Source organism: Kogia breviceps, chromosome 19 (genome assembly GCF_026419965.1).
Source record: "Kogia breviceps isolate mKogBre1 chromosome 19, mKogBre1 haplotype 1, whole genome shotgun sequence".
Lineage (NCBI taxonomy): Eukaryota > Metazoa > Chordata > Mammalia > Artiodactyla > Physeteridae > Kogia > Kogia breviceps.
In genome coordinates this window covers 14,513,782-14,535,998 of record NC_081328.1, presented here as the reverse complement: position 1 = coordinate 14,535,998, position 22,217 = coordinate 14,513,782, and the positions used below count along the sequence as shown (strand labels likewise).

The following is a 22,217-nucleotide window of genomic DNA, read 5'->3' as shown; positions in this document are numbered from 1 at the left end:
TCTTGCACTTGGGTTAAATTTATTCCTAAGTACTTTAAAAATATATTATTATTAATATTTGTTTTATTTTAGTGATATTATAAATGGAATTGTTAATTTCATTTTCAGAATATTCATTGCTAGTGTATAGAAGTACAACTGATATTTGTGTATTGATATATCCTGAAACCTTGCTGAACTCATTTGTTCTAAGAGTTTTTTGTGGATTCTTTAGGATTTTCTACGTATAGGATTATGTCATTTGTGAAAAGAGATAATTTTACTTCTTTTCCAGTCTAGATGACATTTATTTCTTTTTCTTGTCAAGCCCTGACTTGAACTTCCCGTACAATGTTGAATAGAAGTATTGAGAGCCACATCGTTGTCTTGTTCCTGATTTTAGGGGGAAAGTTTTCAGTCTTTCACCATTAACTATCATGATACCTGTGGGTTGAGGAAATTCCATTCTTTTCCTAGTTTGTTGAGTGTTTTTATCGTGAAAGGGTGTTGGATTTTGTCAAATGCTTTTTCCGCTTCTGTTGAGATGATTGTTTTTTCTTTCCTCTTATTAATATGGTATGTTACACTGATTTATTTTCATATGTTATACTACCCTGGCATTCCTAGAATAAATCTTATTTGCTCAAGGTATATCTTGTAGAAAATTTTTGTATTTGTACTTATAAGGGATATTGGTCTGTAATTTTCTTTTATTGTGATGTCTTTTAAAAAAAATATTTATTTATTTATTTGGCTCTGCCAGGTCTTAGTTGCGAGTGGGATCTTTAGTTGCAGCATGTGGAATCTTTAGTTGAGGCATGTGGTATCTACTTCCCTGACCAGGGATCAAACCTGGGTTTGATCCTGCATTGGGAGCACGGAGTCTTAGCTACTGGACCACCAGGGAAGTCCCTCCCTAATCTTAATTATAAAGATTTTAAGTGCTTATTACATGTAAGATGTGAAAGGTGCACAAAAATTTCACATGGTTAGTCAAATTGGAGTATCTAATAAGGTTATGTAAGGACTTTTTTAAAAAATAAATTTTAAAAATTTGTTTATTTATTTTTGGCTGCATCGGGTCTTAGTTGCCGCACGTGGGTTTTTTGGGGTTTTTTTAGGCACTTGGGATATTTCGTTGTGGCGCGCGGGCTCCTCTCTAGTTGTGGCATGTGGATTTTTTCCTCTTCTCTAGTTGTTTTTTCTCTTCTCTTCTCTGTCGCAGGCTCCAGGGTGTGTGGGCTCTGTAGTTGTGGTGTGTGGGCTCCAGAGCACGTGGGCTCTGTAGTTTGTGGCATGTGGGCTCTGGTTGAGGTGCGCAAGCTCAGTAGTTGCGGCACTCAGGCTTAGTTGCCCCGTGGCATGTGGAATCTTAGTTCTCTGACCAGGGATCGAACCTGCATTCCCCTACATTACAAGGCGGATTCTTTACCACTGGACCACCGGGGAAGTCCCCATAAGGCCTTTCTTGAAAAAAATGTTACCTGTATCTCTCTTTAAAATTAAAAGAAAAATAATACATGCATTTGGGGAATAAAAACTTGAAAGGTAGAAAGGATTCATAGGAAAAAAAGGTCTCCTAAACACCCCTATTTCTGATGAATCCCTCCATAGATTACCTGTGTGTATACAGATATATTTCCTTATTTTTATATAAATGGTTACATATTACTTATACACCTATATCTTGTTTAGTAAAAAAAAATTGAATCTTCATATCTTTATCAATGCTCAAAATTAAACACTATTCATAATACTGCCCCATGCATTCGCTCCTACCCAACAACCCAGTGACTTCTTTAACAATATTATTTTTGCTTTTCACCTTTCTCTTCATTTCAGTTTGAAGTAGTAAACAGTGGTTCAGGTAATTGATTCTGTATTTCCCACCACTAATTTGCCCTGTGATTTTGAGAAAAGGCATGTGACCTTTTGAAACCAAGTACTCTCTTAATTTCTTCCAACCCTAAGCTTTTGTAATTATAATGTATAATATTTATAAGTAGGTTGAAGCACCAGGCATCAAATCAGTTCTCTATCAATTAAGGCTGATGTGAGTTCCTGTAATGTCAAATTTATCTTACTGATGACATTTCTCAGTTATTGGTAAAGTGATTTGTATATATGTGTGTTCCTTTTGAGGGAAGACATAGTAGACAGTGTAATCTGTCTCTGCCGACTCTGTGTAAAGAGGCAATTTTTCTTTCTCTAAAGTAATCGAACATTTGACTAAGTTGGCTGGTTTCTAAGCCTGAACCCTCTGAGTAACATGTAGGGAAAAGGGCGTTATGGTATTGAAGCAGTTGCTTAAGACCAACAATGTCTTTTTTGTGAAAATGTGAAGGTTCTTAAAAGATGGACTACTATGACATCATCACCGTTCCTCCAAGGAGCATTCCTCAAGTAATACTGAATATGCTGTGATTATCAGCACCCTTCCCCCATCTTCTTTCTGTGGCTTGACTGATGTTATTGTCAATTATTTGACTGTGGTTTGCAAATGTGGAGCAGTTACTTAATTCTGAAAATCCTATTTGGGTCTGAGATTTTAAAATATATTGGATTTTTATTCTATTTTCATCAGCTTTCTTAGCGATCTATGTTTTAGGATTGAATAAAATGGTATCACCTACAAAAATTATGTATCTTTTACATTCAGCCCTCAGTAGCCTAATAAATGATGTGCTTCTCTGGTCTGTTTTTGTGGAACCAGAAACAAATTAGATCTCATTTGCTGTTTATAGGATTGTTAATGTCTTTTACTGTTCTCTTTTAGTAGGAAGGATATGGTGAGTTACAATAATGATGTTTTCCCCGAAGGACAGATTAGGTATCTTTAAAATGTAACCTAATAGCCTGTTTTGGGGGGTTTTTTTTGTTTTGTTTTTTTGTTTTTAAATGTATTTATTTTTGGCTGTGTTGGGTCTTCGTTTCTGTGCGTGGGCTTTCTCCAGTTCCGGCGAGCGGGGGTCACTCTTCATCGCGGTGCGCGGGCCTCTCACTGTCGCGGCCTCTCCCGTTGCGGAGCACAGGCTCCAGACGCGCAGGCTCAATAGTTGTGGCTCACAGGCCTACCCGCTCCGCGGCATGTGGGATCTTCCTGGACCGGGGCGCGAACCCGTGTCCCCTGCACTGGCAGGCGGATTCTTAACCACTGCACCACCAGGGAAGCCCTGGGGTTTTTTTTTAAGAAGGTTGTATATGCAGTCTCATAGTACCTTTAAGAACTTTTTACAAATATTTATATCTTTTAAGCCTGATCTGTAGTTTATCAAGCTGTATTAGTCCTGTACTTTGGGTATTCATGTACCTAATATTCATTTTCAGCAGAAATTATGGAGTTTATTATTAGGGTTGCTGTGAAAGTTCCTCTGTGCTGTTTTCTTTTCTTATTTTTCATGACAGCTTATAAAAATGGACAAGATTCAAATCAAGTACCTTTGTCAGTTTTACATTGATGACTCTATTGTAGCAATGTTCTGCATGGGTACAGCGCAACCAGGATGGTGCTGATTTTTATAATAAAGTACTTTACTTTTGGAAATTTGAGGATGTATAGAAAAGAAGCAGTTATGCAATGGATACTATTAACTCTAGCTTAACAGTGTAATGATATATTTCAGGGATTTCTAACTTTATTGGCATTCTCACCTTTTATACATTTTATGTTAATCTCTTCTGTGTTCTGACAATCCAAAGAATATGCACAAATGTTGTTGGATTTTTTAATCTTTTTTCCTGGTTGTAGAAATCAAACATGATTATTGTTGAAAATTTGGAACGTAAGAAAGCTATAGACTTGTGAATGTTTTTCAAAATACCAGCCATAATTATCTAAAAATAATCTGTATGATTTTGTTGTATAGCCCTCTTTGCAAAAACTACAAGTTTTTTGAGTTGAGTCACAAACAACATGGACTTTGAACTGCATGGGTCCACTTCTATGCAGATTTTTTTCAGTAAATACATTTAGGTACTGTCAATGTATTTTCTCTTCATCATGATTTTCTTAATATTTCCTTTTCTCTGGCTTACTTCATTGTAAGAATATAGTATATAATATATATAACATACAAAGTATGTGTTAATTGACTTTTTGTTATCATTAAGGCTTCTGTTCAACAGTAGGCTATCAGTAGCTAAGTTTTGGGGGAGTAGAATCAAACACAGATATAGAAAATTCACAAAAAAATGAATTTGTTTAATGAACTATTTTAAATGAAATCCCATATCTAAGGCAAGAAATAGAACTTTGCCAGCCATTCCAGAAGTTCCTCCATGTGTCTCTTCCCTATCACAACTCCCCCTTTCCCCTAAAGTAACCACTATCATGACTTTTATAGTGACAACATCTGGGAGTTTCTTTTTTTTTTTGCAGTACGCGGGCCTCTCACTGTTGTGGCCTCTCCCATTGCGGCTCTGGATGCGCAGGCTCAGTGGCCATGGCTCACGGACCCAGACGCTCCGCGGCATGTGGGATCTTCCCGGACCGGGGCACAAACCCGTATCCCCTGCATCAGCAGGCGGACTCTCAACAACTGCGCCACCAGGGGAAGCCCTGGGAGTTTCTTTATAGTTTTATCATTCAAGTATGCATCTCTGTACTCCATTATTGAGTTTTGAGAGTTCTTTATATATTTTATCTATTTTGAGATATGTGACTTGAAATAATGTTTTCCAGTCTTTGGCTTGACTTCATTCTTTTCTTTTAAAAGTGTACTTTGCAAGAGTAAAAGTTTTTGATTTTGATGAAGTCCAAATGATCAGTTTTGACTTCTATAGATTATATACTTTTGGTGTCAAATCTAAGAACTCTTTAACTAACCTAAGGTTACAAGATTTTCTCCTGTGATTTCTTCTAAACGTTTTGTAGCGTTAACTTTTTAACATTGAGATAAATGAACCATGTTGGGACTTAATTTTTCTGTGAGGTGTGAGGTATGAGTCAGAGTTCATTTTTATACATATGGATGTCCAGTTGCTATGACACCATTTTTCAAAAAAGATTATCTTTTTTCTCTGTTGTACCTTTGTCAAAAATCAGTTGACCAGGAACTTTCCTGGTGGCGCAGTGGTTAAGCATCTGCCTGCCAGTGCAGGGGATGTGGGTTCGATCCCTGGTCTGGGAAGATCCCATGTGCCACCGAGCAACTAAGCCCGTGCGCCACAACTATTGAGCGTGCGCGCTAGAGCCCAAGAGCCATAGCTACTGAGCCCACACGCCACAACTACTGAAGTCCGCACACCTAGAGCACATGCTCTGCAACAAGAGAAGCCCCCAATGAGAAGCCCGTGAACCACAACGAAGAGTAGCCCCCGCTCGCCACAACGAGAGAGAAGCCCACATGCAGCAACGAAGACCCAACCCAGCCAAAAATAAATAAATAAATACATTAAAAAAAATTGTCTTGACTAATTTGGATTCTTTGCCTTTTTATGAACATTTTACAATCAGTTTTTTGATATGTACAAAAAAATTCTGTTGGATTTTGATTGAGATTGTTTTGAATCTATGAATTGTCGAATTTTTAAATCAGTTTGGGGAGGATTGACCTTACAACAATATTGAATCATTCAGTTCATGAACATGGTACATCTGTTTAGTCAACTTTATTTCATCAGGGTTTTATTGTTCTTACTATATAAATTCTACTCAAATATTTTAGACTTATATCTAAATATTCCATTTTCTTCCCTTGCTGTTTTGTATGTTCCTTGGGTTTTGTGTGTGTGTGTGTACACAATAATGTCTGCAACTAGAGATGGTTTTTTTCTTCCTTTCTGTTATGTATTCCTTTTCTTATAAAACTTCTAGTGTGTTGAATAGGAGTGATTATAGTGGAGATTCTTACCTTGCTTTCCCTATATCTTTAGGGGAAAGCTTTCTGTCTTTAATCATTAAGTATGGTGTTAGTTGTAGTTTTTTGTAGATAGTATTAACCAGGTTAATGCCGTTCCCTTCTATTCCTAGTTTTTTGAGAGTATTTGCCATGAATTGATGTTGAATTTGTGAAATCCTTTTTCTGCCTCTGTTGATATGATCCTGTGTTTTTTCTTCTTTAGTCTGTTTAGAATGGGAGAATTATGTTAATTTTTGACTGCTGAATCAGCCTTGCATTTCTGGGATAAATGCTACTTAGTTGTGATGTAGTATCATTTTTATATATTTCTGGATTTGATTTGCTAATTTAAAAACATTTTTTAGGGGCTTCCCTGGTGGTGCAGTGGTTGAGAGTCTGCCTGCTGATGCAGGGAGCACGGGTTCATGCCCCGGTCCAGGAAGATCCCACATGCCGCGGAGCGGCTGGGCCTGTGAGCCATGGCCACTGAGCCTGCGCGTCCAGAGCCTGTGCTCCGCAACAGGAGAGGCCACAACAGTGAGAGGCCCGCGTACCCCCCCCACACACAAAAAAACAAAAAAAACCACAACATTTTTAATTGAAGTATAGTTGAATTACAGTGTTGTGTTAATTACTGCTATACAGCAAAGTGACTCAGCTATACATATATATACATTCTTTTTCATATTCTTTTCCATTATGGTTTATCACAGGATATTGAATATAGTTCCCTGTGCTATACAGTAGGACCTTGTTGTTTATCCTTTCTATAGATATCAGTTTGCATATGCTAATCCCAAACTCCCAATGCAATCCTCTCCCCTCCCCCTCCCCCTTGGCAATCACCAGTCTATTCTCTATGTCCCTGATTCTGTTTCTTTTTCATAGATAGGTTCATTTGTGTCATCTTTTATTTTTTAGGTTTTTTTTTTTTTTTTTGGTACGCGGGCCTCTCACTGTTGTGACATCTCCCATTGTGGAGCACAGGCTCCAGATGCACAGGCTCAGCGGCCATGGCTCACAGGCCTAGCCGCTCCACAGCATGTGGGATCTTCCCGGACCGGGGCACGAACCCATGTCCCCTGCATCGGCAGGTGGACTCTCAACCACTGCGCCACCAGGGAAGCCCTAGTTATTTTTTTAAAAAATATTTATTTATTTGGCTGCACCAGGTCTTAACTGCAGCACGCAGAATCTTTGTTGCTGCATGCAGGATCTAGTTCCCTGACCAGGGATCAAACCCGGACCCCCTGTATTGGGAGGGCAGAGTCTTAACCACTGGACCACCAGGGAAGTCCCTGTGTCATCTTTTAGATTCCACATATAAATGATACCATATGGTATTTGTCTTTCTGACTTACTTCACTTAGTATGATAATCTCGAGTTGCATCCATGTTGCTGTGATTTGCTAATCTTTTGTTGAGGACTTTAGCTATTATCTTCATGAAGGATATTAGTCAGAAATTTTCCCTTTTTTTTTTTCTAATGTTCTTGTCTGGTTTTGATAGGTTAATTGTGGCCTCATAAGATTAATTGGGAATGTTCTCTCTTATAATTTGAAGAGGTTATGTAGAATTGGTATTATTCTTTTAATGTTTGATAGAATTTGACAATGAGACTGTCTAGTTTCAGTGGACTGGAGTTTTCTGTGTGAAAATATTTGAATTTAACTTCTTTATATACATATGTCTATTCTTACCTATTCTTGATTATTTCTTCTTGATTGAGTTTTGGTAGTTTATATCTGTCAAGTACTTTACTTCATCTGTATTATCAAATTTATCAGCTTAGAGCTGTTCATTGTATTTCCTTATCCCTTTTAATGTCATAGGGTCTATGGTAATATTCCCCCCTTTGATTTCTGTTTTTGGTAATTTGATTCTGTTGTTTTCCTTGGTTAGTTGGGCAGAGGTTTCAGTGTTATTGATCCCACTGTCCTGTCCCCCCAACTCACACACCAAAAACCAGCTTTTGGTTTTATTGATTTTTCTCTATTGGCTTTTTGTTTTCTAATTTCATTGATTTCTACTCTCTTCTTTAGTGTTTACTTCCTTACTTTTATTTTTGGTTTTATTTGCTTTTCTCTTTCTAGATCCTTAAGATGGAGGCTTAGATTATTGGTTTGAGATCTGTCTTGTTTTTCCAATACAGAATCAGTGTTTCTATGTAAACACTGCATTAGCTGTATCCTACAAGTTTTATGTTGTATTTTTATTTTCACTCAACTCATTCTTTTCTAATTTTCCTTGAAACTTTTTTATTGACTATGGGTTACTTGGAAAAAAAAAGTCTTTATGTGATAATTCCAACATGAGTCATCTCAAAATAATTTTTTTTAAAGTTACCTTTCTGTTACTGATTTTAAGCTTAATTACACTATGGTCAGATTACTTATTTTATATGAATTGAAAATTTTCACACTTAAGATATGTTTTGTGGCTCAGAATATGATCTCTCTGTGGGACTATCATATATGCACTTGAAAAGAATGTATATTCTGTCAGGTGTAGTATTCTGGAAATGTCATTAGGTCAGGTTGATTGATAGTGGTGTTCTACAGTGTTGTTCTGTGTGTTTTCAGACTACTTTTTCTTTAAATTTCTGAGAGGAGTGTTGGAGTCTCCCAGTATAATTATAGACTTGTCTTATTTCTCTTTTCCGTTGTATCAGTTTTGCTTCATTTTATTTGAAGCTCTTTTGTCAGTCAGGTGAATACAAATTTAGGATTTGATAGTGGAATCCTATCATTATGTAATGTCCCTCCTTATCCCTTGTGATTTTCCTATTTCTGGAGTCTGTTTTGTCTGATATTAATATAGCCACTCTAGATTTCTTTTGTTTAATACTTTGCATTTCTTTTAGAGCAGATCTGCTGGGAACAGATTCTCTTAGTTTTCCCTTAGGTAAGAATCTCAATCTCTATCTCTCTCTTTTTTGGCTTTCATTTGTAAAGAAGATAAAGGATTCTGTTCTGGGTTGACAGTTCTTTCCTTTTATCAACTTTAAAAGCTATTATTCTACTTTCTGTGGACTTCATTGTTTTTTATGAAAATCTGTGGTCATTCAAATTTTTGTTTATTTTTGTTTTTTAGTATTTTTTTTTTTTTTTTTTTTTGTGGTACGCAGGCCTCTCACTGCTGTGGCCTCTCCCGTTGCGGAGCATAGGCTCCGGACGCGCAGGCTCAGCGGCCATGGCTCACGGGCCCAGCCGCTCCGCGGCATGTGAGATCCTCCCAGACCGGGGCACGAACCCGTGTCCCCTGCATCGGCAGGCGGATTCTCAACCACTGCGCCACCAGGGAAGCCCTGTTTTTTAGTATTTTGATTATGATGTGTCTAGGCCTGGTTTTCTTTGAATTTTTCCTGTTTGGGGTTTACTGAGCTTCTTGAATCTCTAAATTTATGTCTTTTGTCAAATCTGGGACGTTTTCTGCCATTACCAAGAAAGTTTTTTTTTCTCTACCAATTTATTTTTCCTCTCCTTATATGAATGCCAGTGATGTGAAACTTAGACAATTTGATATAGTCCTATGAGTCACTAAGGCTCCATTCATTTCATTCAATCATTTTTTCTTTTCCTCAATTTAGATAATTTCATTTGCTTTCTCTCCAAGTTTACTGACTCTTTCCTCTATCATCTATGTTCTGTGGTTGACCCCATGCAATGATTTTTTAAAAAATTTCTGATAACTGTATTTTTCAGTTCTGAATTTCCCGTGAAGTTTTTTTTTTTATAATTTCTCTTTCTCTGCTGAGAATTTGTCTTTTCAGTTGTTTCAAGAGTGTTAACCATCATCTCATTTATTATGATTATAATAGCCGCTTTAACGTCTTTATGTGGGGATTTCCCTGGTGACACAGTGGTTAAGAATCCGCCTGCCAATGCAGGGGATGTGGGTTTGAGCCCATGTCCGGGAAGATCCCACATGCTGCAGAGCAACTAAGCCCGTGCGCCACAACTACTGAGCCCTCACACTACAACTACTGAAGCTTGCGCTCCCTAAAGGCCGCACTACAACTGCTGAGCCCATGTGCTACAACTACTGAAGCCCATGCACCCAGAGCCTGGGCTCCACAACAAGAGAAGCCACCACAACAAGAGAAGCCACCACAACAAGAGAAGCCACCACAACGAGAAGCCCGTGCACCTCAACAAAGAGTAACCCCCACTCGCTGCAACTAGAGAAAGGCCGGCACAGCAACGAAGACCCAACGCAGCCAAAAAAAAGTCTTTATGTGATAATTCCAACATGCGTCATCTCAAAATAAGCATCTGTTGGTCCTCTTTTCCCTTGATAATTTGTCACATTTTCCAGTTGTGTGTGTCTGTTTTGTGTGTTTATTTGTTTTTGTGTGTAGAGTAATTTTGGATTTTATCTTGGACATTTTGAGTATTGTCATTTCTGATCCTGTTACTATCCTCTGGAAAGTGCTGATTTGTTTGTTTTAGCAGACACCTACCAGTTTAGATGGCAAGTTGTCTCACTTTCTGTGGGTGGTGGCTCTAATATCAGTTCTGTTTACAAAGCCTTTATTGTGCTCTTTGGATTTGCCCTGCGTTGTGCCTCTCAGTGATAGTCTGGGACTTGGGCAGTGGTTTATATCATAGATTAGTTCTCTTTAGCGTAGCCTTTGCTGCACCTCTTTGAGTCTATTCTACACAAACGTAAATCATTATTTGTATTGGTTTATACACAGAATTAGGGGATCTCTTTTCCAGCTCTCTCCTCTCCATGATTTCCCCCATACTCTTCAGTTTCCAGTGGATTTTTCCCAGTTCCAGAAAGACAGGTTTCTCTCAGAGCTTTTAGACCTCTGCATTGTACAGTTCCCCATAACTGGGGCTGCCCTTAAGTGAAGTGGGGAAAGAAGAGAGAGGAGGAAAAAAAATAATGGGAATTCCCCTAATACTTTTTGGATGACAGAGAGCCTGTTTTCCCAGTTTTTCTGGCCAGAGAGATTGGTTTTCTCATCGAGTTTTTCTATTGCTGAGGCAGTACAATTTTATGGCTGAGGAGAGAAAAAAAAAAAGACCAAAAGAAGGCATTTCCCCCCACAATCTCCAGATCACAGGGTTCCCTTTTCCTGGTCCTTTGGACAGGGGGAGAATTTCTTTAAGTGTTTTCTTGTCAGCACGCTGAACATAGTTTTGTAACTGAGGCCACACTCTTCTGTCAGAGATGGGAGATAAAGGAGGAAAATGGAATCAGTAAACTCGTGGCCGTACCCATTATTCTTCAAGTTTTGACTTCTCTCCCCAGTCATTTGTATTGCCTGTTTATGGCATGTTGATATATGTCCTTTGGCCATTTATATTTTGGTGGATTAGGTACTTGCTCAGTGATTTGGATGATATCTCTATCTTTAAGGAATAACAATAACGCTTAATTTTGTGTGCTCTGGATGTTTCAGTTTTTGCGTTCAACACAATATTTTGATATACAGATTTTTTTAATGCATTAGTCTTTTGTAAGTTAAAGTACTAATAGCTTTTTGGATGTTCTCTCTAGTTGGAGTATGTATTCTTCTAGTTTAAAAAATATTCTATTTTATTTTTCTCAAATTTAAAATTTTTTTAAATGTTGAAAGTGGTTGCTATAAAAATTCAGGTAATAAAGATGTCTAGGTTAACAAGTAATGTTCTTCACAGCCCTACTTTATCAGAGAAAATAATAACATTTTAATACACATCCTTCCATACCTTATTTATAAATTTGCTATATATGTATATCTTTTATATATATATAAATATGTATATATCCACATATATTTATATATATTTTTATACACATATATATGCATATATGTATATATATATCTTTAAAATTAATTAATTTTTGGCTGTGCTGGGTCTTCATTGTGGCACACAGGCTTCTCTACTTGCGGTATGTGGGATTTTAAGTTCCTGACCAAGGATCGAACCCGGGCCCCCCAGCATTGCGAGCGTGGAGTGTTAACCACTGGACCACCAGGGAAGTCCCTACATATATTTATCTTAGATTTTAAGACATTTATTTAATTTTTTAAAGTTACTACTTTAATTGAAGTATAATATACATAAAGGCATCTATTTTAATATAGTTGGAGTTTTGACAAGAGTAATTCACTGCTGCAGTCAAGGTAATAGAAGATTCTACCCCAGAAAATCCTTGTGAGCCCTTTCGTGGTCAGTTCCCCTTTTCATCCCCCAACTGGCCCCAAACAACCGTGACTCTGTCGCAATACTAGTTTTGCCTATTTGAGAATTTTTCAGGAGAATCATAGTTTTTACTGTTTGGTTTCTGGCTTTTTTTGCTGGAGCATAATGCTTTTGAAATTCATCTGGGTTGCTGCATGGATCAGTAGTTTTATTCCTTTTTATTGCTGTGAAAAGAATTTCATTGTGTGAATATATCACAATTTTATTATACATATATTTGTTGATAGACATTTGTATTATATGCAGTTTGGGGCTATTATGAATAAAGCTGCTGTGTACAAGTCTTTTTGTGTGCCGTTGTTTTCATTACTTTTGAGTAAGTGATAACTAGTTAAGGAACTGTTCCATCACATAATAAATGTTTATTTAACTTGATAAGCATCTGTTAAACAGTTTTCCAGAATGGTTGTATCATTTCAAATTCCTATCAACAATGTAATGAGTTCCAGTCTTCACTTTGGTTTTTTTTGATCTTTTTATTTTTGGGGACATCTGCATGGCTTATGAGATCTTAGTTCCTTGACCAGGGATTAAACCCGGGCCCCCTGCAGTTGGAAGTGAGGAGTCCTAAGCACTGGACCACCAGCGGATTCCCCTAGTTCCTCACTTTGTACATTTATCATTTCTTATATTTTGTATAAGTATTTTTGATATGGATTCTTTAAATGGGATTTTTGTGTGAAATGGTAAGTGCATATTTGATTTTGCTAGATTTTTCTCCACAGGTTTTGTACTGTTTTTGCATTACCACTGCTACTATATGAGAGTGCCTATTTCTTTTCCACCCCACCATCAGTGTGTGGTGAATTTTTGCCATTCTGATAGGTACAAAATGAAATCTTAGGATAGTTTTAATTTGTATTTCTTTCTTTTTTTGTGTGTGGTACTCGGGCCTCTCACTGTTGTGGCCTCTCCCGTTGCGGAGCACAGGCTCCGGACACGCAGGCCCAGCGGCCACGGCTCACGGGCCCAGCCGCTCCGTGGCATGTGGGATCCTCCTGGACCGGGGCACGAACCCATATCCCCTGCATCGGCAGGTAGACTCCCAACCACTGCGCCACCAGGGAAGCCCTAATTTGTATTTCTTATGCTTTGAGTGATGTTGAATGTATTTTCATAGATTTCATGGTAGTTTCTTTTCTTTCTTTCTTTCTTTTTTTTTTTTTTTTCTGTGAACTACCCATATCTCCTCCGGGTTGTTGTTGGTGGTGGTGGTGTTGTTTTCGTGTGTGTGTGTGTGTGTGTGTGTGTGTGTGTGTGCTGTTTTTAGAAACTACATATTAAGAATGTAAGAATGTCAGGTTATTGTCTTTTTTTTGTTTGTTTTTTTTGAAATTCTTTACATATTAGGAATACTAACCCTTTGTAAACTAAGTTTCAAACATTTTTTTCCAAGTTTATCATTTGTCCTTTTTGTCTGGAGTGTCTTTTTCCATGGCCCCTCCTCCCAAGTTGTTTTTTTATCCTGTTATACATATATCAGACTTTTTCCTTATTGTTTTGGATTTGGATCATAGTTAGGAAAGTTTCTTCATTCCCTGATTACAGAGGAACTTACATTTCCTACTAGTACTTTTAGTTTCATTTTTATAATTTTTGCATTTCTGACCCATATGTAATTCTGATATTTAGTTTGAGGAACAGGTGTTATTTTTTTCCAAATAGCTATTGGGGTCTCCCAACAACACTTATTTTATCAAATACTTTTTTTTCCTCATTGATTTGAGAGGTTTGCTTAAGCCATTTAGCAGTAATGATTATGTAAGGTATGTGATAGGGATATCATTATATAATTTTAGTAATTTTTTCCAAATGGGTTCTTAGTTTTCTTAACAAAATTTATTTCTTCTCTTTTAATTGTTTGCTAAATTCCTAGATACACATACATGGGTTTGTTTCTGGACTCTTAGATTAATGGTTTACTTGTCTTACTTTAACGTTCTACTGATAACAGTAGGTTTGTATTATCTTGTGGTATTTGGTACAGCAGATTTTCCAGTTTCTTCATTTCTTTTTTCTCTCATTTTCGGAGGGTGATGTCCTTATGAATTTACTCTGTTTCTCTACTATTAACTTTAATATTTCACATATCATACTCATGTATACTATTTGGTAAATATTTGTGGAAATGAAATCATTTTAAGGGGTGTTAGAGAAGAATTAAGTGTGTTCTTTTAGTTCAACAAATATTTATGTAATATTAACTGTTGGAGGTATGGTGTAGGATGTAGACAGGTAATATAAAGATGAATGAGACACATTGTGCCTACCTGTCTAGTTAAAATTTGAAACATTACATTTAATCTAAATCTTGAAAGATTTCGAGTGGGAATTTGTTAGGCAGATAGGAATATGCAAATCATGGAACTGGTTAGAGAATTTTAATGTAAAATAATTCTTGTAATAATTAAGGTACTGTAACTTGATCATTCAGAGTTCTTAAGTAAGTCTTAAGTAACACTGCAGGTTTTTTAAAAACAGGTGGATTAATTGAATAATACTTTTTATGGAATTTAGTTCAGTCTTCTATGATCACATATTCTTAGAACTGTAATTGAAACACTTTGCAGGGAACTTGCAGAGGAGGAAAATAGGTAAATGTATATGGGGCAGCCTAGAAAGTGTGTTAGACATGAAATACAAATTAATAATTTAAATGTTTTTATTGCAGTGGAATGTTAATTTAACGAGGTACAAAAGACATGTAAACATGTTTTATGTAGTTACAAAGAAGTTTTCTACCAAGAATTAAAATTGGTTCAGTTGACTTCGCTAAAAATTAGACCAGTAGTTACCTGCTTAAAAGTTGTGTGATGTGGGGGAGAATTGACTAGAGTCTAATGAAATCAATTAGGAGGCTAATGAAATACATTTTGGAGGATTTTCTCTTGTTTTTGATTGTTGAATTTATTTAGGTTAAAATAGCTGACATTTAATATAGTGCTTACTATGCCTGAGTACTAATCTATGCTTGTATTTATTAACTCATTTAACCTTCACAACCACTGTATTAGGTAGGATATTATTTTCACTTTACAGATTAGGAAAATAAGGCTACTCAAGTTCGCAGCTTATAAATAGTGTTGCTAGGATTCATATCCAGGTAGTAACATTCCAGAACCTAGGTTCTGAAGTTTCTCAGTAATGACAGCCATTTTTAAAATTGGGTATCTGATATAGAGGAACTGATAGCAGAACCACCAGGGAACTTATTGGTTATCTGTAATGTCTACTTATCTAATGAAGCAGATTTGATAAAGGCCACATTTTAATGTGAGTCAGGTTTACAGGGGAAGCAGTTGTCTGCATTAAATTAATTACTTTCTCCCTCTGCATTTTTCTTTGGAATGTTGTGTTAGAGTTGATTGAACACTGGCATATGGTATCTGAAAGGAAAAGAAAGACAGCTAACTGAGTTAAATCCTTTGTGTATTTTCTTATATTTGAAAATCATGAATAGATGGGAATCTTCCTGTTGTTAGAAACCTATTACGAGTACATCTTAAGTTGTCATGCATGTGTTTTTAATGGTCTGTGTGTTTTATTATCTCTTCTGACAGTGGGCTCACTACCTCAGAATTAGATAAGGATTAGATAAGCCTTCCAAGATATAAAGATTTATTTAATTTTAAAAAAGTATATGTACGGTAATACTTACCCTTTGTATAGTAGGACTCATTTTTTTAAGCACCACAGGTGATTGTGATGATGAGCCAGATTTAGGAACTACTGTACTAGTAGATCACACTTCCTTCTCAGTGAAATTCTAGGCCTGAGATAATGTTATATATGTTATCAGAAAATGATCTTATACTAATTATTTTTAGCAGCTTTTGGTTTTCCTGACTTTTTTCTTTTCTTATTTCTCTACAATAGTTTATGCCAGCGTGGCTTCATTCATACAGATGAACCAAGGATTGGGATAGCAATATAAAATTAGAATCAGACAGCTGATTGCCCAGCAGGATGCCATCAACTAACCGTGCGGGCAGCCTGAAGGACCCTGAAATTGCAGAGCTCTTCTTCAAAGAAGATCCAGAGAAGCTCTTCACAGATCTCAGAGAAATTGGCCATGGAAGCTTTGGAGCAGTGTATTTTGTAAGTGTTAAAGGCTTAATGTCAGTGACCAGGATTTACTTAAACCAGTCCTGGCAAATTGAAAAACAATAATATAAGGAGACAGACAGAGGCCATAGTCCATTTATAGTCACTTGCATAGGTGTGTGTGTGTATAATATGAAAATAGCTTTATTTATTGAGTTTCTTGGATTATTGAAAAAATGGAAACGAATATTATATTGCTTTGACTTAGTGTTTAGAATTTTTAGCACACTGTTTTTAGGAGTCATATGACTTGCATTGCTATAGAATTAAATATTGCCTAACATTGACTTCTGTAAAGTTCCATACAGAGTCAGTTTTAGTTTTGTGGAAATCTAGGATTATTATTTGGCAGAAGGATATGTACCAAAGTTGTTTTTTCTTGTGTGCATATGTGTGTATTTTGTACTTAAAAAACCCAAAAAACACCAGATTTGCCATTTTAACCATTTTTAAGTGTACAATTTGTGGCATTAATTATATTCACAGTGTTTACAACCATTACCACTATCTATTTTCAAAACTTTTTTGGGCTTCCCTGGTGGCGCAGTGGTTGAGAGTCCGCCTGCCGATGCAGGGAACACGGGTTTGTGCCCCGGTCCGGGAAGATCCCACATGCCGCGGAGTGGCTGGGCCCGTGAGCCATGGCCGCTGAACCTGCGCGTCCTGAGCCTGTGCTCCACAGCGGGAGGGGCCACAACAGTGAGAGGCCCACATACCGCAAAAAACAAAAAACTTTTTCATCACCCCAAACAGAAGCTCTGTATCTATTAGCAATAACTCCTCATATCCCCCTCTACCCAGCCGGTGGTAACCTCTAATCTACTTTTTGTCTCCATGAATTTGCCTAGTCTGGATATTTCATATAAGTGGAATCATACAATATTTGTACTTGCATGTATAGCTAATTTCACTTAGAATAATGTGTAGCATAATCACTTGGTGGGTCTTTGATGTTGTAGCATGTATCAGTACTTCATTCCTTTTTATAGCTGAATAATATTCCATTGTTTGTATATACCATGGTTTGTTTATCCATTCATCTGTTGATGGGCACTAGATTGTGTCTACTTTTTGCCTATTGTGAATAAATGCTACAGTGAACATTGGTGTACAAGTATCTGTTTGAGTTCCTGTTTTCAAATTTTGGTATGTACCTAGAAGTGAAAATACTGAATTACATAGTAATTCTATGTTTAACTTTTTGAGGAACTGCCAAACTGCACCAGTGGTTGCTTCATTTCCATTCCCATCAGCAATGTACCAGTGTTCCAATTACTCCATGTCCTTGCAAATATCTATTATTGTCTGTAATTTTGATTTTAGCCATCCTACTAGGTCTGCAATAGTATCTTGTAGTTTTGATTTGCATTTCCCTAATGACATATGTTGAGCATTTTTTCATGTGCTTATTGGCCATTTGTGTATCTTCTTTGGAGAAATGTCCGTTCAAGTCTTTTGTCCGTTTTAAAAGTTGGGTTTTTTGTCTCTTTGTTGTTGAGTTGTAAGGGTTCTTTATGTATTTTGAATATTAAATTATTGGATACATGATTTGAAAATATTTTCTTGCAGTCTGTAGTTCATCTTTTCTCTTTCTTGATAATGTCATTTGATATACAAAAGTTTAAACTTTGAATGAAATCCAGTTTATTTATTTTTTCTTTCATTGCTCATGCTTTTGCTATCATGTCTAAGAATTCATAGCCAAATCCAAGGTCATAAAGATTTACCCCTGTGTTTTCTTCTAAGAGTTTCATGGTCTTAACTCTTCTATTTTGGTAATTGATCAATTTTGAGTTAATTTTTATATATGTTGTGAGGTGGAGGTCCAACTTCATTTTTTGCATATGGAAATCCAGTTGTCCCATACTAGCTGTTGAAGAGACTGTTGTTCCCCACTGAATTGTCTTGACATCCTTGTCAAGTCACTTGGCCATATTGTATACATTTATATCTGAACTCTCTGTTCTATTCCATTTGTCTTTATGCTAGTACCATACTAGCATACTAACATGTTTTGATTACTATAGCTTTGTAGTGAGTTTGAGATCAGGAGTAACTTTATTATTCTCTTTAAGGACAGTTTTGTCTATTTGGGACCCCTCCCAATTCCATATGAATTTAAAGACTAGCTTTTCCATTTCTGTGAAAAAGCCTGTTGGAATTTTGATAGGGATTGTTTAAATCTGTAGATCATGTTTGGTAGTATTGGCATCTTAACAATATTAAGTCTTACAATCCATGAACACAGCATGTCTTTCTAAACATTTATTTAGGTCTTATTTAATTTTGTTTAGCAGTGTTTTGTACTGTTCAATGAACTATGTTCTGATGAACCTACATTGACGTAGCATACTCACCATAGTTTATATCAGGGTTCATTCTTAGTGTTGTACATTCTTTGGGTTTGGACAAATGTATAATGACAAGTATCATTATAGTATCATATAGAGTATTTTCATTGCCCTGAAAAAAGCTCTGTGTGCAGGTTTTTGTGTAGATGTAAGTTTTCAATTCCTTTAAGCAAATACCAAGTGCTGTTGCTGGATAAGTAAGAGTATGTTTAATTTTGTAAGAAACTGCCAAACTATGTTCTGAAGTGGCTGTACCATTTTGCATTCCTACCAGCAGTGAATGAGAGTTCCTGTTGTTCCGCATCCTCACCAACCTTTGGTGCTATCAGTGTTCCAGATTTTGGCCGTTCTAATTAGTATGTAGCATTATCTCATTGTTATTTCCATTTCCCTGATAATATATGATGTGGACCATCTTTACAAATGCGTATTTGCCACCTGTATGTATTCTTTGATATATAAAGATATATACCTGATATACAGACCTCTGTTAAGGTCTTCGGCTTATTTTTTTAATCAGGTTGTTTTCTCATTTGAGAGCCCAGTGGGTCCAGGGCTTTTCTTTTTTGGGGAATTTTTGATGACTTATTCAATCTCTTTACTAGTTATAGTAAGTAATAATAATATGTAATACTATTTAGGTTTTCTATTTTTTCATCCTTTAGTCTTGGTAGGTTTTGTTTTTAGGAATTTGCCCATTTTGTCTAATTTGTTGGCATGTTCCCACTTCCATTTCTAATTTTAGTAATTTGGGTCTTTTTTTCTTAGTGTGTGTAGGTAAAGGTTTATCAATTTTGTTGATCTTTTTGAAGAACCAACTTTTGGTTTCAATGATTTTCTCTATTTTTTTATTCTTTCCCTTATCTCTGCTTTAATCTTTATTATTTCCTTCCTTATGCTAGCTTTGCGTTTAGTTTGTTTTTCTTTTTCTGGCTTTTAAGTTGTAAAGTTAGGTTGTTAATTTGAGATCTTTCTTGTTTTTTAATGTGTTTATAGCTATAAATTTCCTCCTGAGCACTTCTCTCACTTGGTTCCATAAGTTTTGATATGTTGTATTTTTGTATTAATTCAGCTCTCAGTATTTCTAATATGCCTTGTGACTTCTTCTTTGGTACATTGGTTGTTTAAAAGTATGCTGTTTAATTTTTACAATTTTGTGAATTTTCGATTTTTCCATTTTCGTTATTGATTTCTGACTTTATCCCATTGAGGTCAGAGAAGATACTTTGTTATAATATCTATCTTTTAAAATCTACTGAGACTTGATTTTTGGCATAACATATGGTCTGTCCTGAAAAATGTCCCATGTGCACTTGAGAAGAGTGTATATTCTATTGTTGTGTATAGAATGAGTATTCTGTTAGATCTAGTTGGTTTATTGTGTTAAGTCCTCTATTTCCCTGCTTATCTTCTGTCTGGTTGTCTTCTCCTTTATTATGAGGGGGTTATTGAAGTCTCCAACTATTATTGTAGAACTGTATATACTTACTGATATGTCCATAGGTGTGTAAATGTTTATAATTGTTATATCTTCTTGCTGTATTGAACCTTTATTAATAAATAATGTCCTTCTTTGTTTTTTATAACCTTTTTTGATTTAAAGTCTTCATTTACAAGTCTTTTTGTGGACCCAATTTTTCATTTCTTTTAAGTAAATACCTAAGATTTGTTGGGAGTTGTTGGATCATAGGGCAGGTGTATGTTTAGTTCTATGCTAATTGCCAGACTTTTTCACTAAGTAGAAAGTTTACATTCCCATCTACAGTGGATGAGAATTCTTTTTGCTCCATATCCTTGCCAGCATTAGATGTTGACAGTCATTTTAATTTGAGTTATTCCGATGGGTGTGTAATTGTATTTCAGTTAGGTTTTAATGTACATTTCCCTGCTGATTGATGTTGTTGAGCTCTTTTTCATAGACTTAATGATCATTCACATATCTTTGGAAGTATCTGTTCAAATGTTTTACCCATTTTTTGAAAATCGGGCTTTCTTTTTAAATTGAGTTTGTAGAATTTCCAGGATACTTGGTCAATCAATACATGTTTTGTGAATATTTTCTTCTAGTATGTGCACTGGAAAATTATATACTGCAGTTTATTGGGCGTGATTATCTATGTATGTCAAGTAGGTAACATTTGTTGATTATATTCTTCAGATCTTTTGGGTCCTTTCTGATTTTACTAGTTTGTTTTTGGTCTGTGTTCTATCAGTAACTGAAAGGTATTTAAAAATCTCCACTGATAGTGGATTTATCTATTTTGCTTTTTAACTGTATCTTGTTTTACTTTATACATTTCTGATCTATGTTACTGGGAATGTACAAATTTAGGATTATTGTATCTTTTTGAATTGTCCCATTATCATTAAAATTCCACTCTTTACCTTTCTTAGTATTTCTTGCTTTAAAATCTACTTTGTATTAATGATAGCTTTCTTTGGCTAATGCTTATGTAGTGTTTTTCCTTTTCATTTATTATTTCTGGAACTTTATTCTAAAGTATTTCTCATCTTTGTTGTTTTTTTCCCCCATGAATTTTTCTCCACCTTTATTGTGATATAATTGACATAGAACATTGTGTAAGTTTAAGGTGTACAGCGTGTTGATTTGATACATTTATATATTGCAAAATGATTACTACTATATCATTAGCTAACACCTCCATCCTGTCACATAATTTCCATTTCCTTTTTGTAGTGAGAACATTTATGATCTACTCTTTTAGCAGCTTTCATGTATATAATAAAGTATTATTAGTTGTAATCCCCATGTTGTACATTAGATTCCCAGAATTTGTTAATCTTACAACTTGTACCCTTTGACCATTATCTTCCCTACCCCCAACCCCTGGTAACCATCACTCTATTTTCTGTTTCTCTGAGTTCAGCTTTTTTAGATTCCACATACAAGTGATAATAAACAGTATTTGTCTTTCTCCGTCTTACTTATTTCACATAGCGTGATGCCCTCATGTTTCATCCAGGTTGTTGCGAACAGCAGGATTTTCTTTTTCATGGCTGAATAATATTCTGTTGTTTATATAGACACACACTACATCTTCTTAATCCATTCATCCTTTGATGGACACTTCAAGATATGGTTGTTTCCATGTCTTGAATATTTTGAATAATGCTGTAATGAACATTGAGGTGCAGATATCTCTTCAAATTGCAATTCCAATTCATTTGGATATATATGTCCAGAAGTAGGATTGCTGGATCATATGGTAGTTCTATTTTCAATTTTTTGAGGAGCCTCCATACTGTTTTCCATAATGGCCATACCAGTTTATGGCCACTGCACACTCTTGCCAACACTTGTTATCACTTGTCTTTTTCATAATACCCATTCTGACAGGCGTAAGGTGACATATCATTGTGGTTTTGATTTGCATTTCCCTAATGATTAGTGATATTTTCATGTACCTGTTGACATACGTCTTCTTTGAAAAAATGTCTATTCAGGTCCTCTGCCTATATTTTAATTAGGTTTGTTTTTTGTTTTTGTTTGTTTGTTTTTTGCTATTGAGTTTTATGGGTTCTGTATATATTTTGGATATTAACCCCTTATCAGATACATGATTTGCAGATATTTTCTCCCATTCCATAGATTACCTTTCCATTTTGTTGATTGTTTCTTTTGCTGTGCAGAAGCTTTTTAATGCAGCTTTTTGATGCAGTCCCACTTATTTAATTTTCCTTTTGTTGTTTGTGCTTTGGGTGTCATATCCGGAAAATTGCTG

The 22,217-nt window shown here is 35.9% G+C and overlaps 1 protein-coding gene across 5 annotated transcripts in view; it reads left to right on the top strand.

Annotated features, from left to right (window-relative positions):
* TAOK1 (TAO kinase 1) overlaps positions 1-22,217 on the top strand; it is a 152,135-nt gene that overhangs the window by 44,668 nt on the left and 85,250 nt on the right. For 4 of the 5 annotated variants that reach the window (XR_010838361.1, XM_059046282.2, XM_067022198.1 and 1 more), the window contains one exon: positions 15,896-16,117. The exons of the other annotated variant lie outside the window; for it this stretch is intronic. Coding sequence is in view for 3 of the 4 variants with exons in the window: in XM_059046282.2 (XP_058902265.1) it covers positions 15,986-16,117 (132 nt within the window). In the remaining variant the exon portion in view is untranslated. The remainder of the gene's footprint in view (positions 1-15,895; positions 16,118-22,217) is intronic. 5 annotated transcript variants of the gene reach the window in all.